General features: G+C 35.8%; 3 protein-coding genes across 3 annotated transcripts in view; 2 read left to right on the top strand and 1 right to left on the bottom strand.

The window, feature by feature from the left end:
* Nucleotides 1-6,611, top strand: part of TIAM2 (TIAM Rac1 associated GEF 2) — an 88,714-nt gene extending 82,103 nt beyond the window's left edge. The window contains exons 22-26 of the mRNA XM_070932636.1: nt 667-725; nt 1,623-1,722; nt 3,303-3,390; nt 3,816-3,970; nt 5,626-6,611. Of these exons, the coding sequence (XP_070788737.1) occupies nt 667-725; nt 1,623-1,722; nt 3,303-3,390; nt 3,816-3,970; nt 5,626-6,266 (1,043 nt within the window). The 3' untranslated portion in view covers nt 6,267-6,611. The remainder of the gene's footprint in view (nt 1-666; nt 726-1,622; nt 1,723-3,302; nt 3,391-3,815; nt 3,971-5,625) is intronic.
* A 63-nt stretch (nt 6,612-6,674) lies between these two features.
* The window catches only part of TFB1M (transcription factor B1, mitochondrial), a 30,286-nt gene continuing 16,831 nt past the window's right edge, over nt 6,675-20,129 (bottom strand). The window contains exons 6-7 of the mRNA XM_070932637.1: nt 8,912-9,039; nt 6,675-7,214 (exon numbers count right to left, since the gene is read on the bottom strand). Of these exons, the coding sequence (XP_070788738.1) occupies nt 6,971-7,214; nt 8,912-9,039 (372 nt within the window). The 3' untranslated portion in view covers nt 6,675-6,970. The remainder of the gene's footprint in view (nt 7,215-8,911; nt 9,040-20,129) is intronic.
* Nucleotides 16,464-17,124, top strand: CLDN20 (claudin 20). The gene has a single exon (XM_070932638.1). The coding sequence runs from the start codon at nt 16,464-16,466 to the stop codon at nt 17,121-17,123; it is 660 nt and encodes a 219-aa protein (XP_070788739.1). The 3' UTR covers nt 17,124.

Here is a 20,129-nt window from a genome sequence, read left to right as displayed (position 1 = left end):
ATCCTTCTCATTAACTGATCTTTGCATTTTTTCTCATCACTTATTCAGCAGCACTTGGTGATGTTGCACTGTGATGGCAACTCATAGACTATAGTATTTGGAAGGTACCAAGATCGATGCTTTTAGCAATTTCATGTGGAAAGCAAATTCCAAACATTAGAATGAATGTCATGTAGCTTTTCTTAGCAGTTATTAAGCCTCCTGTTGATCTTGTGCAATTGAATGTTACTTACTATATGCGATATATGTTAAATATAGTTGTGCATATGGCAAATTATTGTTGTGTATTTAAACAAGCATGTTTGTATGCTATCTCACTGTTTTTAATATTACAGGAACCCCCCCCCCAATGTTTCTTATACATGCATATTTCTTACTGTTGAACCTGATTTTAATATTTTATTTTAATCTATACTGTATTTGCATAATCCTATTCAGAGTTTGTATCCTATTTTGACATTCATCTTGAAGCATATGTGATAATATTCTCAGGAAATTACTGGCAGGCTCAGGAATTTGGTCCAAGACCTTGACCGAACAGTGAAGCACTTATCAAAGTGGCATTTGTAATGCACAGTGTCAGTTTCTGCTGAATTTTAAAAAGTAATTTAGCATGTACTGAAAAATATGGCAGTATACCAATAAAAGCTATCTTCTCTTTCTTAGTTTTCAAACGGGCAGTCATCTTAGTGTATAAAGAGAACTGCAAATTGAAAAAGAAATTGGTAAGTATTTAGATTACTAATAAATCATGAGTGGTATGTAAGTATACAGTTGGAATTTAGAGTTATTGAATAAAAAGCACATATTTTAGGGATATAAATACTCTAGACATCGATTATCAGAAGAAGTAATTTGCTAAAAATAAAGGAATCGTGTACCGGTATGTATCTTTAAAAGCCTTAGATGTTGATTTAAAATGATTATTCCAGCTGAATATGAAACAAGTTTGCAAAAACACACATAAGCTATGCTCTTATTTACAGACCCCTCACATCCTAGACATAAATTGTTTCAACTTCTACTCTCAAAACAACGCTATAGGGCACTGCACACCAGAACAACTAGACACAGACTGTTTTTCTCCAAATGCCATCACTCTGCTTAACAACTAATTCCCACACTTGTCAAATAATTTACTAAGACTGTATTACTATTATTCTTCTCTTCCTTATTCTTTCTCTTCCCATTTATTACTATAACCATGTTGCTTGTATCTTTCAACTTATATTGTTTTTTATTTGTTTCCTAGTACGATTATCACTAAGTGTTGTATCTTTTTATTCACGATTAATGTATTTTATTCTCCTTATGTACACTGAGAGCATATACACCTAAGACAAATTCCTTGTCACACTTGGCGAATAAAGAATTCTCTTCTCTTCTCTTCTCTTCTCTTCTCTTCTCTTCTCTTCTCTTCTCTTCTCTTCTCTTCTCTTCTCTTCTCTTCTCTTCTCTTCTCTTCGTAATTGAGTAGCATAAATCGGGCAAGTTCCCTCTCTTATATTATGACCACACTTTTAAAAGATAGGAGTGAAAAGCAAAATTCTTAGATTGAATAACAAACAGCTTTGGGGATAATATTTTTAATTGTCCTCTCTTTTTGTCCTTCTTTTAAATAGGCAGGTAATGTCCGTAATAATCAGAATGATCTGGATTTGTTTAAATTTCGTTGGCTGATTCCTTTATCTGCTCTTCAGGTTCGACTGGGTAATACAGCAGGTGACTTGATTTTACCAAAAATATAATGTTTAAATAGTCTCTATTTTTATCATTTGGAAAGTTTGCCAACCGTGAATATATTCTATTAAAGCTTTCATTGCTTCCTTCATAAATAAATATTGTACTGATGAAAAATTCAGTGTATCAAGCAGGCTAATTGGATACAGTTTTAAATGTCAAAGAATTTACAGAAAGAATTCACTCTAGTTTTAAGCACTTTTAATACTTTTGTACATTAGGCAGTAAGCCTATTCTTACTTCCTCTGCTTATCTAAAAGCCTTTTCCACTGTAAGGTACCTTTGGTCCATGATGAAATACTTCTGACAAATGGAACAGAAAAGGCAATCTTTGCTGATTGCCCCTCTTTCCTGCTAGTTTCCCATGCCCATGCTACCTTTTACAAGGTTGGGTGATTTTTGGAAACACCAAGAAAGGCAGCAGTAGAGGGAAAAAGGAAGGGATTGCTGAGAGCCATTACATCCTAATTTTCGTTATCATGAATCCTGTGAGTAGAATTCGACTCAAGAAAGTCTTATCAACAAAAAAAGAATCTTAGTCAGAGTTCCAAAAAGGACACAAGGAGAAGAAAAGATGGCTTTACTTTACAGGAAAGTTTTCTTTAAACCAAATAACAATCCTCCTTGTTTTTTCTGATCAATCACTAAATGTGTTTCTGTGAATCACCAATGCACCAATGAGGCCAAGGGTGTCAAACTCATGGTGTCACATGACATATCGTGACTTCTTTCCCCTTCAATAAAGGGCATGGGTGTGGCCAATGCGTGATGCATTCGGCCCGCGGGTCGCAAGTTTGACAGCCCTGAGGTAGACAAAACGATTATTGAAAAGAACTCCCTAAAACAATGTCAAAACAATGCTTTGAAGTATGAATTGTTTCTAGTAACAAATAATATAGCAGTTGAAATGCTAAAACTTGTATAAAGTATTTTTCATTCTTGCCTTTGATCAATTATAAATTAATCACAGACTAAATTGTAAACACCACAATATACAGTGCTTCACTGCATGCACGCACAGATGTTTATGCTTCTAAATTTAAGAAAAATTAACTAAATTAACTAAGCTTAAGAAGAAACCAAAATTTAAGAATGACCTGTGCAGGTAGTTCTCCATTAACAACTACTAATTCAGCAACTGTTTTAAGTTATGATGATGCTTAACAAGTGGTACTTACCAACAATCCTCAAAATTTCTGGCTGTTCCAGCAGCCCTCTGGTCATGTGATTGTGATCCGGGTGCTTGGCAATTTTGAGGACTAGTTGCAAGTCCCTTCATTCAATGCCCCTTTAACTCTGAATATTTGCTGAACAAATGGTTGCAACACAGGACTACTTGTACTTAGCAGAAAAGCCAGATCTCAGTTTTGTTCACGGTTTGAATTTTGGAAGACAAAAAAAACCCCAGTAACTTCAGCAAAATCCTTGTTGCAAGAAAAAACCATTGATACGATCTCTTGGATGAACTTGAAGCCCTAATTATATTCTCATACGTGAAATTCTTTGGCTAGAGTTTTGTAGGTATCATTAAAGTTTGTAATAAAGTGTCTTTCTACCCACAGGAACAGAAAACAGCAGTATTTGGGAACTGATTCATACAAAGTCGGAATTAGAAGGAAGACCTGAAACAACCTTTCAGTTGTGCAGCAGGTGGAACCAAAATTGATTCCTAATTTCTAAGTGGATTATTTCTACTTTCTCCTCCTTTTTAAACAATATCATAAATTAATATTAATAAACTAATCTATGTAAATACTATACTATTTGTTTATTCACGTAAGAGTCCCATATATATCTCTCCTGTTTGGTCAAAGTCAAATGAAAGAATCTTATGATGCTATTCAGAGAGTTCTCAAAAGTGAACCAAACAGAAGTGCTGATTTGGGGGATATGCAAAAGACTAACCTGAGCCAGATGCCCTTTTGTTACTGAGAAGAAATGTTGCTTTGGGCAACAAAAGAAGCAGTATATACAAAGAGAACCAGGCCCTGATAGCTAATCTTAATGTTTTGAATTGGAAAAAAATCTATTAGACATTTTTGCATTGACTTACTGTTTTTCCCCCACAACTATAGTGACTGTGAAAGCAAGACTAACATAGTCAAAGTGATTCGTTCAATTCTAAGAGAAAACTTCAGGCGTCAAATAAAATGTGACTTGCCCTTTGAGAAAGCATATAAAAATCGCCTCATACTGCATAAGAATCGAATTCCCGTTTCAGCAAAATTGGGTAAGAAAATATTTTCTTAATATGTATGTCAACATCTTTGTGTACTAGTCTGTGGCAATAATATTACTCATGATCAATTCAACATATGTTAGTTGTATTCCATTGAAAGTATTGGAGAAGCAAAACAAGATCTGTCTATTCCATAGAATGTCTTCCAAAATACTTAGAATTCAACAGAGCGATATTTTTTTGCTTGTCATATTTACTATGGTAACAGTTCTGAGAAATTGGCCATAATGTAGATTTAACATTCCAAATGGGCCAATGGCTTCAAATTAATTAATTAACAGGAAACAATTTTTAACCTAGTATAATAAAGAAATGTGTGTTTTCCATCTTGAAATAATTTAAGGAAGACATATTTACAAGCCAGCTGAAATCTTTACAGATTACAGTACCAGAACCAGTTATGCTAGTTCAATACTCCTTTATAACTGCTCTATCTGTAACAATGGGAAATATCAACAAATGTATAGGCAGTCCTTGTTTACCAACCGCTTGTTCAGCAACCATTTAAAATTAAGGTGCTGAGAAACACTTATGCCCAGTTTTCAAAGTTGTGGCAATCGCCACATACCTGAGGTCCCATAACTAATTGCAGTTTGAGTGCCTGGCAACCAAAGTGCATTTACAACGGTTGCAGCTTACCATGATCATGTGATCACCCTTAGTGACCTTCATATCCAAATTCTGACAGGCAAAGTCAATGGGGAAGCCCCTTGGAAGTAGCAAATTAGTCATGTGATATTGTGTTTAATGATTCGCTTAATGACCACATACAACACTTATAATGTAAGCCTGTGAAGTTATGTAACATTTCACTTTACCTGCATTGCTTAGTAATGGAACTGCCAGTCCAATTGGGTGTTCTGTGAGGACTTCCTATAATGGGGCAAATATTCTAGCTGAAAAGGTAAACATTCAAAGTAAAGGATGGATTTTGTGGTTTTAAAAATCATTAAAATTATCCCATTACCTGCTTTGACTATGCACTGCCTAGCTCAAATTTCTCCTTTAGCAACTGTACAACGATGACTCGGAAACTTTAGGTGACTTCAGGAGTTCCATTAATGTTCATGCTCTTCTTCAAAGACCAGAGTTTTTTTCAGTGACAGTAAAGCCCTTTAAGATGACAGAAACAATATGGTGCTCATGGATGCTTTCTAGGCACTTTCCAGGCTATGCCTTTCATCTCACTTGACTTGATTTTTTTTCTATCATTTGAATTGAAAAGCAATAAATGGAAGGTTTGTGTCATGCTACAAAGTAAACACTTCCCTAGGACCCTTCTATAGTCTGCAATAACAACAATGCTAGGAAGTTGTAATCTGGGACCTATTCTGGAAAAGAGTTCACCCAACTAGAAAAAGCCAAGACTAAGCTGGTGAAAAGCATCATAGGGGGCCTAGGAACAGAAAGAGAAACCATATTCGTTCTCACTAAATACCCAAATATCAGTAGGCAATCGTGTTTTTTCTTATGCCAAATATGCTGGTCTTGAAAGATTGCCTGCCCTCTGCTGTCCAGATTCTCAATGTTTATTTTCTGCAGTCTCTCTCTCTTCTATAGCACTTAATTGCATCAATCATAATGTTTAAATGGTTACCACAGTTGTTGAGTACAGAAACTTGATGGATGTATTTTTACATTGGCAGCTTCTTCCAGATCACTGAAATTACTGAAGAATTCTCCCAGTAATGATTGGAACAGCAGTACAAGAAAAGGAAATGAACCGGATTCTGATGAATGCAGTCTGAGCAGCAGTACACCAAGTAGCAGCTGCCAAACTACTGACAGTATCCTGGAATCTAAAAACTCATCTCCCATGAAGAGTTTGCAGAGCTGTGCATCCGATTTTTCAAATAGTCCTGTAAAGGAATCGGATATTCTAAGTGATGAGGAAGATAATTTCCAGCAACTTCTGAAAAAAAGCAATCCCACAAAAGACATAGAAATCCAGTTCCAGCGGTTGCAGATTTCGGAGATTCAGAACGATGATGTGGAGACGGAGTATCCTCCTGAGATAGAGAACAGAGGTGGGCAGAGAGCAGAAGAACAGCCTAAACTAGTTCGCGCTCACTTTTGCCCTATTAAACGAAAAGTGAACAGCACAAGACGTGACAAAGGAACATTGCGGGCAATGCAAGAACAGCATCTGTCACTTGACAATCAGCCTGAGTCTCCGGGTTTTGACCTGAATTCAATTTTAGAAAGGGAATTTAGTGTGCAAAGTTTGACATCAGTGGTTAATGAGGATTGCTTTTATGAATCAGAAGACAGACATGGAAAGTCTTAGCTATTTTGATTTGCATTTTGATGAAACTACTTACTCTTCAGTTTAATGCACTACTGGATTTTTCCATAAAAGTAGTTGTAAAGGCTTAAGTTATTTTAATTTATTCCAAAACAAAAAAGTTTACCTTGAATTTGCAAATTCTGTAAACTAATCTTTTCCCCTTTCAGTATTGGGTAACATTTAAACGTTTTTGAAAACATGGGGAGGTGAGATGTTCATTTTTTGACCTGAGTCCAATTAGTTTTCATTGAGCATTTAAGAGCATGTTAGTTTTTGCTTTATTTAAAGTTAAATTATTTCAATACAGAGTAACAAAGTCCTCTGTACGTTGTACTAAAATGTATATGGTTGTTTATATTTGATTTTTATATATGTTTATATATGTTTGTACATATAAAAAGCTTGTACTGTAATCTTATGGTATTTTTATTTTCTCTATAAGCTTGTACAGTAAAATGTTAATTGAAATAGGAAGTTTTCTGGGTGTTTTCTTTGGGGGGGGTTGGTTACTTTTCAGTTATTTTACATCTCGTCTTGGGACTTGATTGCACTTAGAAGATAAACAAAGTAGTATCACTTGAGTTTTAAGAAAAATGATCCTTATTCTCATTTATAAATTTCACGTAATATTGAAGAATATATTGAAATGTCAAATTTATTTCAGTCCAATCCAAAAACCCATTAGACTTTGTGGTTGCGTAATTCTAGGGGGAAAAAAAGTAATCTTTGTCAGTCCATTTGAAGTTGGCTTCCTTTTTCTTTTTCAGTTCCTCTCTGTAGTTATATGCAAAAAGATCTGGATCTTCATCACACATTTTCCTGTAGGCATTACAAAGGTTTTTAAACTGAAATAAGGACAGTTTAGTTGGATATAGAGTTGGGTCAACATCTGCCTCCATGAGCAACCGTTTGGTTTTTTCAAGGCGGTCATCTTCTGGAAATAAAATCCTGAAAGAAAACAATATTGGTAATCAATAAGGAGCATCCATTGATTTTACTTCAGATTTCTCAGTTCAGATAATACTATCTTCCACAGCCGCATTATGACTCGGGAGGCATCTGCAGAACAGGCAATGCTGGGGAAAATGATAACGTGCACTGCAACATAAGCTGTGTCCCCTTTGCATGTGTATTGTGATCTCATCTACCTAAAGGGTGAAGTTGCTTTGCAATGCTTTGTCATTCTGCTGAAACAATTGGATTCTGGGAATGCTTTTGTTACGACTAATAGCAAAAGTAACGATGCAGTGGTACTCTGAAGACAGAAGCACACAGCATGCCTTTCACTAGGTTACTGCAAATGGGTGAAAAGAACAGGTACCCTCTTGCTCAAACGTTCAAGTAACCTGTTGCACAACTAAGAGAAATAAGTGATGTCTTCAGAGGCAGATGCCATCAGCAATCTTGCTCTGCCCTGCCTTTTATCAAATTTATTTGATCATTTTTTAAAATCAAATTTCTAGGTTAGATTGCCTAGACATTGGAATCTGAATACAGAGCTTTTTAATATTCATATTCTAGTGTGTTTTTCAAAACTAGGCAAAGTGTTAATACATATTATAAGTCCATGTATGGTATGCCATAGGCTAAATAATAAATATCAAATTTCTGATTTAACAAAAAACAGATTCCTTCCTGACTATAAAGAACTAAGAAGCAACTATTTCAGAGAAGGACACATATAACTGAATGAGGTTTGTGACATAAATATCATAACATTGTTCTCTTGTCTCTAGTAAGGCAGGTTTTTTTTTTTACTTTGTGTTTCCAATGGTTTGCTGAGGATTGTACCCGACTTCTCAATATATATGGAAAAGGCAACACATATCAGATTTTATGCACCAGCATGTTACTGAGAAGACTTGGCCCTCATTGAAAAGGAACTAAGGCAATATAAGTAAGACCTTGGCATTTTTTTGGTAACGTCTTCCATTCTATGACTATGAACAAAGTAGACAGTAACAGATTTAATTTAGTCATGTATGTTTGCATTGCGTCAATGTTTTTCAGCATCTATTTTCAAGTGCCAGAATATATCAGGTAATTCTTCACTATCTGCATTCAGTCAATATATAGGTAGTCCTCGACTTATGACCACAGTTGAATCCAAAATTGCTGTTGCTAAGCTAGATAGCTGTTAAGTGAATTTTGCTCCTTTTTATGCCTTACTTGCCACAATGAATCACTGCAGTTGTTAACCTAATAACAGATATTTAAGTGAATCTGGCTTCCCCACAAACTTTGCTTGTCAGAAGCTCATAAAAGGTGAGCCCAGGACACTGTAACCATCATAAATACACGCCAGTTGCCAAGGGTCTAAATTTTGATCATGTGTCCATGGGGATGTTACAATGGTCCTAAGTGTGAAGCATGTTCATAAATCACTTTTTTTCAGTGTCATTGTAACTTTGAATATTCATCAAACTGTTGTTAGTCAAGAGCTACCTGTACTGTAAAAATCCACCTGAGCAGGTAAATATATTACAACTGTGTTCAAGGATTACAGATATGAAGAGAAATAAGAGTGCAATACAAATGAGAAAATTCCTCTAAGGAACCACATATACATGTGTGAGCCACCCCCCCCCCCCCGCCCCACTGCAGTTCTTGAAAACAAATCTTTATATGTCAACTCATTTTCTTACCTTGCACCATGATGACAGAATTTTCTTCTGTACTGGAAAATACTTTGAACAACTTTTTCCACCAGCTTAAATGGCTGTTTTATTTTTGGTTCCACTAGTGGTGTAAAATGGACAAGTGTCACATCTACCTGAGATTAAGATATATTAATATTATTCTTACATTTACAGCAGTAAGGAGATATATTTATTATAAACTTATATACATAAACGTCATTTAAAGGAGGAGTTGCAATTCTATTGACCAATAAATCTACAGCTTCCAAGTTCACAATGTGGGCCTCCTGCTGTTTCATAACATAAAATAAAATATGCTTTCAGGGAAATAGGAACAGATAACTGAAACACATTATAAAAATACTATTAAAATGAATTAACTTTTGCCATCAATTCTTCTAAATTGCAATTTCTAAATCTCTGATGCAAAAGTCCAATTAACCTATAAATTATATAATTTGATGTATCCCTTTGCTGTCATCTAATGTTTATAGATTTTTGTTGCCCAGATCTTGTAGCCCTATTATACAGTAAACTCTTCTAGAGCTAGAAGAATCTCTCTGTATTATGGGAAAAGGGAATCCTGTTTCTCATTCAATTTTCTTTTGCATGATTGAAAATTCCAAGTAGAATTATGAATTAGTGGATTTTCCCCCCTGATAGTCACACTGCATGTTTACATGAAAATAAAAATAGGCTGAAATAAAGTATGGCATCCTCAAAGAAGACCTGCATTTTTTTCATCCTGTGGAAATGCAACACAGTTTACTGTTTACTCCATGACGGAGTCTGGGTTCTCAGAACACTAGGCAAGCTGCAATGTTACTATGGAAACCAATATAGGAAATTACTGTTCACTTGTAATTGGTTGCTTTGAAATTACTGACATTATATCCTATTTTTTAGTTATGTAAATTAACAAGCTCCATTTCAATACACTGATTTTTGATAATCATAGTAGCTTTTAGCATTTTATTTTGCAAATAGTTTTAGCAGAGAATAAATGTTTACTGCAAACACAAAATCAAGGTTCACCTACTTGAGAAAAAAATCTTGTACCTTCTGTCAACTTTTAAAAATTAATGCAAATAAAACCCTGATTTTTGTTAGGCGCTGCATATGCATGTAAAATAAATAATTAAGTCTGAATTTTGTAACGTTACCAAAAAAAAAAAAAAATCTTAAGAAGGGACTTTCAAAGAAGAAATGGAAAACTGAAAATAGGTCCGTTAAAAGGAATCAATCACGGCAGATGACGCAGCAGAATGAAGAGCAGACTCTGTAATTCCTCTGCAAATAAGAAGAGGACATGACATTGCTTAAAAAATACTCCAGACAGCCGTTCCTTGCAAGAAGAAGGTCTCCAGTGGACTGAGAGCTCTGGGAGAGGCGGCAATAGCCACCTTTTTGCTCAAACCAAAGTGCCTTCAAACGGACACTAGGATCACATACCAATCACTTTTGGAAATCAATTGTTAACTGCTTCTCAGCACTGGTGAATTTCCTTCAATTGCTAGTTAGAAGAAGTTTTAAATACAAATTTAAGGGCTTACAAATTCTTTTGAAATAAGCAGCTGAACGTAAGAGGAAAGCGTAATAGTCAAACTTGTAGGCAATTATCTACAGAAAATTATCCAAGTTGCACTGAGCTACCTGCAAAAACACACACACATAAAAAAAAGACAAAAACTGTGTGTCTGTTATGTAGGAACTTTGTTTTCTAGATTAAAAAAATTATACACACACGTTCATGTTTTTTTTATATAAAAAACTGAAAGAATAATATGATAGTTGTATTGTATTAACCACTTCAAATTCTTCAGTGTTTCCCAAGCCCTATGTTCCTACAGACCCATTACCGGCTTTGTTACTTCATTTTACCTCCATCCTGCCCACTTTTTACATGAAGCTGATCCCTACATCAGGGGTCTCCAACCTTGGCAACTTTAAGCCTGGTGGACTTCAACTCCCAGAATTCCTCAGTCAGCTGGCTAGGGAATTCTGGGAGTTGAAGTCCGCCAGGCTTAAAGTTGCCAAGGTTGGAGACCTCTGCTCTACATTGTTGTAATCCTCATCCTTAAAGAAATACAAATCTGTAAGATGGAGCCAACCCTTTCCAAGTAGAAGCCCGTTTAAACAGTTGGACTTAACTTTTGTCTTTCCCTGGAGAATCCGTACTTCCCAAAAATGTTCTGGAAGGCTCCATGGTTCTAAACCACATTTTGGAGGTGCAGCATAGGATTAAAACGTGTGTGTGTGTGTGTGTGTGTGTATTGCTTCCCCATTGAGTTTACTAATAGAAGCCATCACTGGTTTCTGCTTCTCAGCTTCTCCTTTTTATCCTCCCCATTAGGACTGATAGTTTAAAATTAATAACTTCCTGGGGCAGGAATTGTTTCCTTCATAATAATACACAGAGAAAGAATAAATATAATAAGTTAATTATCAAAGCCACTACACTCTTACCTTTAGCTTTAAACTTATATTAGTCCCTAGTTTCATTATATATTAGAGTTTAATGAGGTTAAACAGAAACTGAAACATTTTTCATCTTTATCTGTTTTTGGGTTAAATATTATGGTTATTACAGCTGACAGAAGATGAATTTACAATTTACCACAGGAATATAGAACCCAAGAGTATGGAGAGCTCTCCCCAGGGTGATTGAGTGAAATGGGATTTTAGCATTGAGTAGAGATTTTAATTTGCCAGTTTTAATCCTCTGCATATTGTTACTTGGTGTTGGCTTGAATGTTGTTATCAACATTTAGATAACAGTCACATATTTTTCAGATATCTACCTCTGAAATAAGAGACAATGAAAAAATGTGCTATTTAGTTTTTCCTCTCAACTTTTTACCAGGATCCTTGTGGAACTGGGAAATTCTGACATACACAATTCCTCCTCAGGAACATGGTGAATGTAAAGGGGGATCAGAGATAGAAGAGCAAGCCATCTCAATACTGTAACTCAAAATACTTAAGTCCTAGGAATATTTATTTGAAGTTAAATACCTAATGTGGTACCAGGGAGGAAAGCTGATCTGATTAAGGTGAAGATGGCTGTACAGAACTATATTATAGTCCACTGGGTAAACTTAATTGTTTCTCCCAGAAGCTGTAAGCTTTCTTAATTATGGTAAACAATTTTGAATCAACATGGAAAAGAATATTCATGCAATTACTGGTTCTTAAAATAAGTTATTTTGATCATGGGGTATGACTAAGGGATAACTGCTCTCAATCTGCAAGCAAGAGACCTGGATGATCAATTGGATCAATCTGTCCTGCTCAGGAATGTATTTTTGAATAGTCAAGCATCTTTCTTTAGATGACAAGATATTGAAATAATTATGTTCAAACTTTGAAATGTACTAACTTTAGCATGTTTTAATGTCCTTGCAGCAGCTAAGATTGTGTCCTTATGATGAAAGACTCAATGAATCTAGAGTCCATGTGTTGTTTTACTGCACCTTTTATTCAAGGACCTTTTCATAACTCCTTATTAGGTGAAACACCCAGGCAATTCTGATATTATGCATGGCTATTCCTTTGAGATCTTTGACACTGAATGTCAATGTTGAATGTGGCAAAACTTTGTTATACTGTCTGTATATAATTTTATTACAATTAGGAACTGCCTCATTTAGCAATCATTCACAGTTACAATGGTGATGAAAAAGAAGGTATGACCAATTCTATGAAAAATCTTCACAGACTTGACAATATACAGTTGCAATTTCACTTAGCGACCGCTTTGATTAATGACCAAGCTGCCAGTGCCAGTTGAAGTAGTTAAATAAGATCTATACTGGCTATAAACCTGATTATATTTCGATCACCTCAGTGATGGAGTTACACTTTTACCTTTGTATTTTGTTTGAAATAGAAGCTGTTTAATTTGTTAATGTGCAGAATTCTGATGGGTGACCTTAATAAAAAAAACAACACAAAATATTTCAATTCTATGAAATTATAGATTTTTAAAAAAAAAACCAAGTACAAGTTAATTCTCATCTGGTTCAATTAGATCTGTTTCCAGACAATTCTCTTAGGACTGCCAACTTACCAATCATATCAAACCTCTGAGCTATAACAATGCAAAGACAATATCAAGGATGAGCTGCTCCTTATTTTTTTGCTTAGGGAAGGACAGGAATTCATCCTTAAGAGTTACTCTGAGCTTGAAAAGTTCTATCAAGCAGTCAATATGTTATGGCTTAAACCTGCCCTAAGATCTACCCCAAGACAGGCCAATGTCAACAACTATTTGGCTTGTTCAGAATTTGTAGGCAATCAGACTAATAGGAACTGTAGAAATCATGTATAGTAGTTTTCAAAAACAACATGGAGACTTTATGCAAAGGCAAACCTGAATCCCCACTGCTTGAAGATTAATGAAACCACAATTACCACTATGTTACTGTCACTTGTTACCAGGGAAATAATCACATGCCCATCAGATGTTTGAAACAAATAGCAGCCTCCTCAATTCTGGTCAATTTAGCGATGACACTTGTAAGCCAAAACACCTGGAGAGCACCAGATTTACTGTCTCCACTGGATCACAAATCAGTGATTTCCCTTTTCCAGACAGAAAAGTCCAGACAATAAGGGAAGCTCCTATTTATCATATTGCATAATCAGCAGGTTTCCCTTGACATTTCTTTGCTTTAGAGCTTTTTCTTGTTGACTTGTCAAAACCTTTACAGCTATGCTCTGTATTTATCATATAAGCTGCAAGCACCGCTTTTTCCCACTTAACCTTTAGAGTAAGGCAAATAATTATGGTACTGTACAGAAACAACTAGAAAAGATAACAGGCTACAAGCAGCAGGTATGTGAAACTCAGCCACGTATGTATGTATGTATGTATGTATGTATGTATGTATCAGGTGCGGGTTTCAAAACCCGTCGCTACCAGTTTGCTTGTGGCTGCTTGCGCGCATTTGGAGAAGTGTCCGAGCAGGTGGACAGAGCTTCCTACCGCCGCCGTTACCAGTTCGCCCGATCTGGGGCGAACCGGTAGCAACCCACCACTGGCATGTTACTTTATGTATATTTCTCACAATGATTACTTAGAAGAACTTCTATCTTGCTGTGTAACCCTGGGGTTCTGAGACTGCTTGGCAATATAAAAGACCTTAATTCTGCCTTTCACTTATGGTGAAGCTCATTCTATAGTTATTTTTTTCCTATACTGTAGCGAAAAGAGTTTCTAAAAATAAAATTGGGACAACCCCCCCCCCCCACCCCCGATTTAAAATATTTGTTCTAATCCCCAAGCCAATTATTCACCTTAGGATCTGGAAATTGTTATGTGCTTAAAACCAAGGTTTTACATGCCTTTTCTCGATAATCTCTTTTGCTTTTGTTAAGCAAAGTATTTTCTCCAATGCAGATTCATTAAACAAAGTAGCTCTTTATATTCTGGTAGATGGTACTAAGACAAGAAACAGGAAGCACTGCTGCATACGGAGCACCAGAGACTGACTTCTGGTTAATAAAATAGCCAATGCAATTTTCGATGAGGAACAGCGACATTTACACTCAAAATAAGTTGTGTTTTTACAATTTCTGCTGCCATGGAAGCATCTTAAACCTTTCCTTTATCAGTAAGTACTGAAACTTGTTATTAGATATCTGCATTATATGGCATCTAAATATTGTTAAAACATGGGATTTTAATATTTTTATACATTTGTGTGATGTCGGCATTTACTCAAAAAAGCTACTCTTTAATTCTGAGATCATGCTGCTGTTAATATTTAAAGCTGCAAAAACTAAGCGCTCTTGAGCAACAGTAAACCATGAGGTAAAAGTGGTACCATTCAGGGCTATCACAGCTGATGAAGAGATGAAGCTGGATCTATCACATTGTGGCAGAAAATAGGACACAAGTGATGTGAGAATTTAAAACGAAAAAAAAATTCCAACAACATTGTTAATGACCATTCAGTATAAGTCACTGACAATAAGTTAAGAAAGCCAGTATAAGATTAGGGCATGGAAAGCAGTGAAGCTAATTAAATTGATAAGTTCAATATGAAAAAAAATAATCATGGAGGAATGGCAGATACCCTATTAGCATTAAGTACAAAAAGAATCATTCCATTGCCAGGACTTCCAGTTTTTATTTTTCAAAATCCATAATATCTGAACTGAAATAAAATTGAAACTAATGTAGAACTGTTAATATTTATTTAATGGGAAATATTTGAAAAACTTTAAGAAGCAAAGCTGTTCATAAGAGTGTTTAATTAAAATCTGTCGCAGGGACAGATTTTATATGTTGAAAATACACATTAAGTGAAATATTGGTTTTAACATCAGGAAGGATTGAATGATAGTTTCATTTTGGGAGTATTGTACATTGATATATGTGTGTGAAAGGTGGCAATATAAAATATGATATTTATCCATTTTTGTTCAATGCTCAGTTGACTCCTTAAGAATTTAAGGAGATCACCTTTCTTGCAGAAGTGCCCAACTTCCCAATCAAATAAATCAAGAGCACATTTAAATCTCAAATATACAGTATAAATAGGAAGTTATAGATATTTACCTAATTTATAGTGCTGTCCATCTCACGAGCAAGTGACTATGGGAGGCATACAACAAAACTGAATATCTAAAATAATTAACAAATATTAAAAATCACTATGGTTGGCTATTCTGATTAATATTGCCAACATTTCAATTCTATTTTGAATGGAATGTGTCTTAGGTTTTCAGGAACTATTTTGCTTGTCTTTAAGATAAATTTTTCTTTACCATAAATGTTTAATATGAAGATGAATTTAGTTTAAAGTTACAGGGGAAAAAAAAACATTTTAAATCTTGAATGTGCTCAAAAATAGCTTGATTTTCTGAAAAGGAGCAATATTAAACACAGGTCTCTGTAAATGTCAGAAGTATTTACTAAACTAAAATAATGGAAGTAGGAAAAGACTATTTGAACTCCAGCCTGAATATTCCTTGTAAAAATTGAGAAGCTATATCGATGTACATTTCAATTCAAATCCAAGACCTAATACTGCTTATAGGGCTAGAATTACATTTTTTAAAAACTTCCTCATACTGTATTACAAAACGGATTGGAAGCTTCTAAGCTGGCCAATAAGGGCACAAGTCTTTCCTTGATTTTTTTTTTTTTTTTTTGGCACAGGACATATCTCATTTTTACATCTTACCATTTCATTTGCAGTTTCTGCCACTGTGGCTGATTATCAGCACCTCCTTGTGCTCAGTTGCTCTCACGCACTACTCATTTATAATCACGCCTCTCCAAGTGCCCGGTGTACATCTGCTCAGTCCTTTTGTAGCCTTCTCATCTGCTGCAGGGTCACGTTTAGCAAGCCATTCAGTTAGCCGTTATTTCAAATGCAAGCACCCTTGTTTGCTCATTTCTCCTGCCTTTGCCCTTGCCACTCTCTCCCCTCCTCCTCCTATCACATACAGACAATTACAGCCTTGGCTGGGGAGCCACCAGACAGTAACACAGGTTTACAGCAACAGAAAAGAAACAAGCAGACAAAAGGTGACGGCAAATCTCATCATGGCATCGGCCGCTCTCCAGTTTTTTGCTTTCGTCCTAGCCTTGTTTGGTGTTTTTGGCGCGATCACAGCCACCCTGTTGCCCAACTGGAAGGTGAATGCAGACACGGGCTCAAACATAATCACGGCCATCACTCAGATGCAAGGGCTCTGGATGGACTGCACATGGTACAGCACCGGGATGTTCAGCTGCACGCTGAAATATTCAATCTTGTCTCTCCCTGTTTACATCCAGGCAGCAAGGACCACCATGATTCTGTCCTGCATCCTCTCCATTTTTGGGATCTGCATCGCCATAGTGGGGATGAAGTGCACCCTCCTGGGAGGGGACAGAGAGACCAAAACCCACACGTCAGTTGCCGGTGGAGTCTTCTTTATTTTGGCAGGAATATCTGGCTTGATACCAACAGCCTGGTACACAAAAGAGATTATTTCAAAATTTCTGGACCCAACTATTCCAGAAAGCAGTAAGCATGAACCAGGAGGAGCAGTTTACGTTGGATTTATTTCGGCTGGACTTCTGCTTGCTGCAGGTGCCATCTTTGGCACTTCCTGTTTTAAGAAACAGCAGAGAGCAGGGATTTATCATAACAAGCAGCAGAACCTGCATCCAGCTGCTCGGCAAGTGGACACAGGCTACAGCCTGAAGGACTATGTGTAAATATGGTGGTGGACCTTTCTATCAAGGTTGTTTATGTAGTCTTGATTTTATAACAATGCGGTTGATGCAAGCCTTATAATTGCATTGGGGGAGGTGTTTATTTATTAAAAAAAGAAAAAGATGCTAAGAATTTAAAATAACTAACCAAGCATTTATTACTGAGACTGATTTGCAACTGGATTATATTGAGAATGGGGGGTGGGGTATAAATATAAATCAGTTACAATAGTTCCTATCTGTCACATGCCACATTTAGCATCACCAAGTGTCTTATTTGAATAAGACTTTCTTGAATAAGAATCAGCTGAACTGATTCTGCCTTACTGGGGATTTGTGTGTGTTGTTTTTAAATGTTAGCTGCATTTCTCAATGTCAGTTTTCAACGAGTATGATAAATGGTATATCTCCAGATTTCTTTGAAAGAATAACAGTTATCCCATCATATTTGAGGATTAGCTGTCCTCAGACTCCATGCCCCACAATAACCTGCACTCATTCTGCTTTCTTTGGAAAATGTCTACTTAAATATTTTGCCATTAATTTTAAGTGTCAAACACAACAGAACTACAAGACGTACCTATTTATATTTTCAGGACATTGTTTTAAAATCTTTTTCCCCAAGCTTGATTTCTACCAGTCTTAAATAACGTACAACTAAACATAATTAAGTAAACTCTTTCAGTTGTAATTAGTAAATACTTCAGTAGTATTTAAAGATGTATGTCATCTAGCTATTACCTATACTTTATGCAAACTATTTACAAAGCAATCTTTAATCAGAATCCAAAGATTTTGGCTATTTGCCACTCAGAGATTTAGCAGGCAATAGTAAATTATTTTATAATTATTTTGTCAGCATTAGTCTTGCTTCTTTGAATCTTTTTCTTGTGTCCATCTACAAAAATGAAGATTGGTCACAAAGTAACTACTCATTTCCATTCAAGAGGAGAGATTAAATTTGAACATGTTGGCATATAACATAATATAAAGAGTAAAGTTTGGATCAAAAGCTTGAAATACATTTTGAGATACCTGTAGATTTCTATAATTCATATTTTCTAATGTCAGCAACATTAAATCACTCCACCAAAAGATTAGTTTTTTGTTTCTTACATAAGAATTACAGCATGAATTTTTAGTTAGAAAAATAAAAGGATGTGTACAGGTTTCTAAAATTATACATAATATGATAAAAACTGAGACGTAGTTTTTTTCCCCTATCAAAAACCAGAATCATGGTGGTTTGTTTTTTAAATTAAGAAATTTTCTCATAGAACAAAACACTCCCGTCACAGTACATGATAGCCAATGAATATCATCATTTTCTTCTATAAGGAAATCATTTTCTTATGAAAATGATTGCAAACAGCTCAAAAATGAATATGCTGCATTTGGGAAACTAGGAATTCATAGCAAGCATCTTAACAAATATAGATTAATAATCTAGTTATATTTTGTGTGCCAGCCATTTTATTTCTGGAAATACCATTGCTCATGTTTTAAAAAAAACTTATTAAGAACCCTGTTCAAATATTTTAACACAGCTGGCAAGCTTGCACTGCCATAATACCATGCAATCTAATTCTCTGACAAAAAAAAGTTAAAGTATTCTGTCAAAATCAAACAAATTCCAAGAAAAAAGACACAAGCAAGATCAAAACAAAATAAATAAATACTGCTTGCATAGAAATAGAGAAGAGTAACAGTTCTTAAGAAAAAAGAGTACTCTCTCTGCAGACATACCGTGTATTATCACCACCACCAATTTAACATGAAAAGAGCATTAAAAAACAGAACAGATAATAGTACTTATAGGGACTACAAGATCGTAAAAAGGGAGGTTTTATATCAGTAATCATAAGGGGAGTTTGGCACTAGCACTGTAATCTCCTTAAGAAAAGCAATTGGCAAAAATTGGTATCCATTGCCAACCCAAATGAAGAACACTAATCAATATACCAGGATAATTAATTTCAGGCCTAGTCTATTCCATTTTCTCCTGCCTTACAGATGAAAGTTAACAATCAATCATTGGCTTGGAACACATGAAAGCCAGAATGTTTCTTACAAGAGACATTCAAATATAGGATCAGGAATCTGTGGTCCCCCAGATGTTGTTAAAGTTCTCACCAGACTACTCAACATCATCAATGATGAAAGACACTGTCAAGACATCAGTAGGCCATCTCACCATTCAGCTCAGTGCCATCTGCTATTCTAATCCTCTACTGAGCAAGAAGATTGCAGGACTTAACCAATCTCGATCTAAACACCATAGTGGGTCCAGACCTTGTTAATATTGGGAAAATTGGGAAACATTTGGGAAATTAGCTGCAGAAGGTTGAAGAAATACCCTGAAATAAGGCAATGACAGGCCATTTCCATATTGTTGCCAAGGAATTTGACAATTCTGATATCTGCCCAATTTATTCCAAAAGTATACAGTACTTTTGTACTGTATACTTTTAAGGTACTAGCCACTTTCAAGGCTATTTATTTGTATGCCATCTCTTCCCAAAGGTTTTAGGATGCTAACAATTCAACATATAATATTTCTTCAAGATTTCATAGACAGACAAGAGAAAGAATGACAAAGTAAAAAAATGAAACTAAGAGATATACAAGTTATGTGCCTGCAAATTGCACCTCCAAGCATAGCATACCCTCCTCCTGTGAAAAGAGGAATAGGTAAGCCTTTACACTTCGCCTAAAACCAAGACGGAACAATACTGGCCAAATTTGTGGAAGGAGGAAGTTCCATAGAATAGGAGTAACTACCAAAAATACCCATTTTGGAGGGCAGACCAGATGCCCATCTCGCAGAGATAGGACCTGGAAGGAGTTAACTTTATTTGAACTAGTTGGATGGGCAGTTCAGGGGTGGTATTCACTTACCTTCGCTACCGGTTCGCAAATGTGAGTGCGTGCACCTTCTGCGCATGCACAGAGCATCAAATATGGGACTGATGATGTCCCGCAGCCGCTGCTACCGGTTCTCCCGAACCG

The sequence above is a fragment of the Pituophis catenifer genome, unplaced genomic scaffold (assembly GCF_029215685.1).
Source record: "Pituophis catenifer annectens isolate HBS135680 unplaced genomic scaffold, rPitCat1.0.hap2 SCAF_1, whole genome shotgun sequence".
Taxonomy (NCBI): domain Eukaryota; kingdom Metazoa; phylum Chordata; class Lepidosauria; order Squamata; family Colubridae; genus Pituophis; species Pituophis catenifer.
The sequence above is the reverse complement of the archived record's forward strand: the minus strand, read 5'-3'. Positions and strand labels throughout refer to the sequence as shown.